A 6,152-nucleotide genomic window follows, 5' to 3' on the forward strand; every position below is an offset into this window, starting at 1 on the left:
ATTTGCCACCAAAACCCACTACATTTGTGAGGTCAAAGTGGAGCAACTGATGACTGTCAAGATATTATTAGGTCAATATGGAAAATTATTAGATGTAAGTCCCCAAATTATCAGCTTAGACGGAACACTGGTTCTGAAATCTTTGTGTAGCAGTCTTTTCTTGATCCTTGCTCTTCATTATAGCCATAATAACTACAAGATCAAGATTTAGACTCACTTAAATTGTTATGTTAGATTGCCATGTTCCAAATTTGCTTCCTGGCTCAACATCCAGGCAATATCTTTCTATTCTATACTGTTCTTTTAGATTCAAGTAAAAAGTTGATGGATTGGTGAAATAGTCTGTTGAAGTAACTTTCAATCCCAAGTCAACACGTCTAGTCTTAGCCCAGAACTCTCCTCCCTATACACCAACACAGTACCTCGCTTTCCTCTCTATTTATTTATGTGTACTGATGGATTGTATGATTGTGCTTATTTACTTTTTTTAACACATGATGCTGGTTGTATGTGGTTCCTGTCCTATGCTGCTCTTTGTTGTTGTCTTCATTCTATTTTAAGTCCTTGGTGTCCAAGACGAATTTCCCTGCAGGGACAATAAAGCTTATCTTATGTTATCTTATGTTATCTTATGTTATCTTATCTTATCTTAGCCTAGCTTAATTTATTTTAGCTTAGGTTAGCATAGCTTAGCTTAGTTTAGCTCTGTTTAGCTTTGTTTAGCTTAGCTTTTCTTAGTTTAGCTTAGTTCATTTTAGTTTAGCTATCATGTGATACAGCCTTGAGTCCTTAACCAGCTCAATAACAATACCACACCATCTGTATTTTGTTGATAATCTAATGTTACCATTTAATTAGGATTTCTCCCCACATTGTTGAAAGTGACTAGTTGTATGGGTCTCTGTCTGTGTTTTTTGCTTGTAAGTATATTATAGCCTAGCTGCAGAAGCCAGGAGGCAGTATAAGCTCACTCCCATCAATAAAAAAGAGCAAATAATAAATCATGATGGCAAATGATACCTGTCACTCAAAAATGCTCTACATTTAAACTCTGTTATCAAATATGACCAAAAACGTACCAAAAGTAACATCAGGCTACTGGAGTGTTTAAATGGAATATCCCCAAACCAATAAGTAATTTAGAAAAATGTCAGCTCTGGATTAAGTTTTGTAGAAGAAGAAAAATCACAAATTATACTTTTTTTCTTCTTTTTCGTGATTTTCTGTTCTCACTATATTTAGTCAACTAAGTAACATCTGTCTTAGTTTATTGACAGCACTTACTGTGCTCACTTTGATTTGGCTACAGCATTGTTATGACTGTAAGTGCTCCACTAGAGGATGAGCGTATAGGCTGACTGTTTCAGTGAAATCATACAGGAATGTCTCCAGTTATTCATAAAGTCAATATTGAATGTAATAATGAACAGGCATAGAAAGTGTAACATTGTTGCTGAATGATAATGATAAAACACTGAGGTTACACTGAGGTTACCCAGGTTTGAGCTCTGTACACGCTACATGGGTTGACACAGGATGTGACATACCCACCCCACCTCAGTGCTTCTAATTTAGTATAGTAGCACCTCACCTCTCTGACTGGCACCCTCTTGGGACAGCCTGGAAGTATGCCAGATTGTAGTTTTAGTTTTACAAACATTTCTCAGAGGCAGAGCTGCCTTTTGGAGTTTTTTGGAGCGCTAGTTAGCTACCTAGCAAACAAGAGACACATGCTAATACCAGATGGAAAGGGGGCTCTAACTAACATAGTACGGCTACATAGCATTTTTGTCAGTAGCAGCGCACTAGGCTTCCTAATATTAGCTACCTCCTCTCTTAGCTCCTGACTTTTTCACTGGGCTTCAGTCTAACGCTACTTAGCCAGAAAAACTGTGGTTCTTTGGCTCCGTCCACTGAGATTGAACTCAACCAATGAGATTATTTCTACCTCCAGAGCGGCTCTGCCTCTGAGAAACGTTTATAGCACTAAAACTCCACTCTGCGAAAGGATTCCCCCTTTACCCCCCACTAGCGGTGCCCCTGATTAGAGCTAAGCGTTATAGGAGCTGTCCCAACTTTCCTTCTCCAGAGCCCATATCCTCCATCTTCCATTAGTTCAATGTGACCGCACCAGGCTGCGGTGCCTTGAATTATTCACATCGCCATTGTCTGAGCAGCCCTCACCTATCAACAGATGCTCTGGCAGTGGGAGTGCAAGCAGACGACCCCTTTTCAACCGCTGACAGGCGTCTGGCCTCCGCTGTCTGCTAGCTGTCTGGGCAGAGTGTGATCATAACAGAGACAGCTACAACAGGTAAGAGTTGAATTCTTATATTGCTATACTTAGAGTAAGTTATTGGTGCTGTTTTTCATGCTTTTTATACAGTTGGCAAACAGCCATTCACTTCAGCACAAAAAAAACCTTTTAGCCAGCTGTTGTCGGAGGAGATGAGTGAAGTAGGCTATGTCACACTCTCCTCACAACTTTTTGATTTAAGTAATAATGAAGCTTAAATGCAGACAGTTTGTGTAGGATGTATACTTACAAGTCAAAACTGGGAAACAGGAGGAGGAATTTATGCAGATTCAAAAGTACATGGGAGCTGCTTTGTTTGTGAATTTAGGTCTACTGTATATATACTAAACAAACTGAAGTATAAGCATGACAGTACAATGCACAAGTCATTTCAAAATGCTGTGTAACACATGTACCTTTTTTCTTTTTGTCCCAGAGACATGATTGCCTCCGCCTATTGGTGGCTTTTGTTCCAGTCTTCTTTCATGCCTCTATCTAGGGCAGTTAGAGCTTGTTACAAGGGATGTAACTGGCTCCCAGACATAAAATATGTCAACTGCTCAGATGGGAATTTCTCTACTCCTGTCAGCAACTTCCCATTCAACGCGGAGTATTTGGACCTGTCCAGGAACCTTTTGACAGAGCTCCCTCCGGGCTCCTTTGGGGCTCTTTGGGGCCTGAGGGTGTTGCTGTTGAAAGAGAATAACATCACTTCTGTGGCGGACAGAGCTTTCATCAACCTCCAGAGCTTACAAAGGCTGGACCTGAGTCAGAACCACCTCTCTGCCCTGGGGGATGGCTTCTCTCTGGGCCTGGACTCCCTGACAGAGCTGTTCCTGGCCCACAACTACCTCACTGTCCTGGAAAGCAGAACTTTCCAGAACCTGGACAGTCTTGTGAAGCTGGACTTGCGCGCCAACCTCATCCAGCAGGTCAAACCCAGAGCTTTGAGCAGCATGACAGCCTTGCGCCGGCTCCGCTTGGACGGAAACCGCCTCACCGTCCTGGAGTTGGACTTCTTCTCCACGCTGCGCTCCCTGGAGGTGCTGGGGCTGCGGGGGAACCAAATCAACACCACGGAACCAGGGGTCTTCACTCCGCTCTGTAACCTGGCACAGCTGGACCTGGCCTTCAACCAGCTGCCCAGACTGCAGTTCAAGACCCTGCTGAGCATCTGCACCTCCAGCGTGCATGTCCTCCTGGAAGGCAACCCCTGGCATTGTGACTGTGACCTGCAGAGGGTCTTCAAGAAGCTGGCCACCATCCACCGACTATTTCTGGACGACTACAAGAAGCTGAGGTGCAGCGAGCCTGCCGAATTAAAGGGGAGCGTGATGGAGAACGTGCATGATCAACTTTGTATAGCTGAGACGGTGACTGTTCTTATTCTGACAGTCACAGTGGTGATAACAGTGGTAGCTGCCATTATCATGGGGGAAAAGAGTAAGAGAAGTACTCCAGCAAAAGCCTTTGCACAGGAGAGTGTGGGGCTTGAGGCTTACTGTGATAATTAGGACCCTGTCCTTTACATGACAGTATAATGAAGGGCCTGTCAGATGGACTGTAAGGTAATCAGCTCTATAAAATGTAATAAAATGATTACCCTGATTTGGCTGTTTTAAAAAAAACACCATTATATAGAATATATTTCCATATATGTATTTTCAATACAAAGAGAAACTTTCTATGCCTTCCTTTCAAATACGATCTCACTTTTGGTGAGTCATTTTTTAACATAATGTCAGCTATTAATAAAATTATCCCCTTAGCACCCACACAAAAAGGAGAAAAAGAGCAGTCTGAACAAATCTCCCGAATGTGCAGATGTGGCACAAGCAGTGGGGAGTTGTTTTGTTGGCTTGCCAGTATTAGGAGTTGGTGAGTTGCTTCCCCACTCACCATATGGCTGTCTCTTTGTAAAGCGATCATTGACAGCATTATGGGAGAAGAGGGCAGTTTGTAAAGCACAAAGGTGCGGCTGATCGTCAACATCAAGCCATGCATATTTCATGCCATTATATAACCTCCTTTCAACTCAAATTGATGTTGATAACAATTAGTGCCGCCAATGACTGACATTAGAGCATGAAATTGAGAAGTGGGAGAGTGTGACCACATAGGATCGATAAGTGGCAGCGGGTGCAAAATAGTTCTAACATGATAAACTAGTTTTAAAGCAATCAGGCTTCCTTTAATATGTTATTTTTACGATACAGTCATTCATTACACTTTATTGTACTTTATCATTTGTAGCTCATAAATGCTGTGAATTCCTTCCAGTTCAGTACACACAAAGAGGTTAATTAAAATGTTGTTTTTTTGTTCTTGTAACAAGTTCATTGACCTTTTCCCCCCACCAGCCTTGTGGTTGTTTTAATGATGTTCTTATTAGATGGGTGTTAGTCTGGTGCTACATGTGAATTATTTATTTTGCTCCACTTCTGGCTACATGCTTTATCTTCATGCCCCATATCCGTTACCAACTGGTGGTGGAAGGCAGCGATCCAGCATGCCTCCCAGCTCAACATTACCTCTTGGAGTGCGGTCAAAGTAATTAATGTTGCTAATCCAGAGGTGATTAGCTTTAACGGCTATTGATTCTGGTGGTCCTGAGATAGACATCATATGGAAATTGAATTAACAATTATAACTTGGAGTACCCAATGCATGACATGTTGATAATATCAATTAATTGAGCTCCCTTGTTCACTCAGTAAAATAGAGACTGTGTATGTGAGTATATTGCAAAGACCTGTCGTTGTTGGTTGAGCAGAAATGTATCCATAGTATACCCTTGATCATAATTTTGGTTTATTGGCTTCAAGTACTTTACATTCAAGGTTGATGTATTGAATTTCAGTTCACAGTAGAGGGCACTATGAATAAACCAAACACCAGTGGTCATGCCAGAATGGAACATCTTTCTGCACTGATTCTTCCCCTTTGGTTGCACTGCAATTAAATACCACCAGAGGGAAGTAGATAGTTATTTTCTGACATATGACATTACCTCGACTGTAAAGCTGATACATGCTTAAGCCTACTGACTAAAGACACAGGTAATTTATTTTTTCCCAAAACACAGTAGATGATTAGTGCTGTCTAACTTTCCACTTTTGCAATTTGTTGAGCTTTTGCACTTCACTCTTCTGTTGCTCTGAGTTACTTTTAATGCTCTGAACAACATATTCCGCTAAAGAGAAAAAAAATGTGATCTCTTCTATGTATATCTGTTCACATCCCATTGTATTATTGCTAAACTCATTATGTAATGACTTTGTTGTAGCTGTCTCGAAATTAAATGCCCCCAAAGCAGTTTATTTCTCACTAATACACCATGGCACGGCAATCCATTTCAAGACGTTTAGCCATTGATTAATCCACTTTGGTGGGCACACTACCAACGTCATGGACCATTCACATAGACATTAACAGCAACAACAACAACAACAACAGCACTAACACAGGCAGAGACGACAGCCTGGAATCGTTAAGATGTCAAGTTGTTTCACAGGGATTCTGGCCCATGTTGCCTCCAATGTTGGCTGGTAGTGGACCTCGACTCTGAATATCTCCTATCAGCTGATCCCACAAGTGTTCAGCTGGATTAGATCTGGTGAGTACAGAGCCCGGGTACGGAGCCCGGGAGTGGCCATTGGGAGAGAAAAAAGTTATATCAAGTCCACGATTCACATGGTTTAGGCCATTTGTGCACATAAGATACAATTCGTTCCCTCGATTTCGTTAAACTGTGCAGTTTAGGAAAAAATGCAACTTAAAAGGTACCTTTTACACATTGCAGATAGGCCTAGTAAGGATTTGGTATGTTAATATCCATTGTCTATTTACACTGAAT

The 6,152-nt window shown here is 41.6% G+C and overlaps 1 protein-coding gene across 1 annotated transcript in view; it reads left to right on the forward strand.

The window, feature by feature from the left end:
* LOC139645989 (phospholipase A2 inhibitor beta-like) overlaps positions 1-3,864 on the forward strand; it is a 32,496-nt gene extending 28,632 nt beyond the window's left edge. Inside the window, exons 2-3 of the mRNA XM_071521881.1 lie at positions 2,247-2,314; positions 2,733-3,864. Of these exons, the coding sequence (XP_071377982.1) occupies positions 2,247-2,314; positions 2,733-3,810 (1,146 nt within the window). The 3' untranslated portion in view covers positions 3,811-3,864. The remainder of the gene's footprint in view (positions 1-2,246; positions 2,315-2,732) is intronic.
* Positions 3,865-6,152: the final 2,288 nt, after the last annotated feature.

This window comes from Centroberyx affinis, unplaced genomic scaffold (genome assembly GCF_046629955.1).
Source record: "Centroberyx affinis isolate AG114_WGS23_722 - 3 ecotype Tasmania unplaced genomic scaffold, CSIRO-AGI_Caff_v1 ptg000079l_1, whole genome shotgun sequence".
In the NCBI taxonomy this organism is placed as follows: domain Eukaryota; kingdom Metazoa; phylum Chordata; class Actinopteri; order Beryciformes; family Berycidae; genus Centroberyx; species Centroberyx affinis.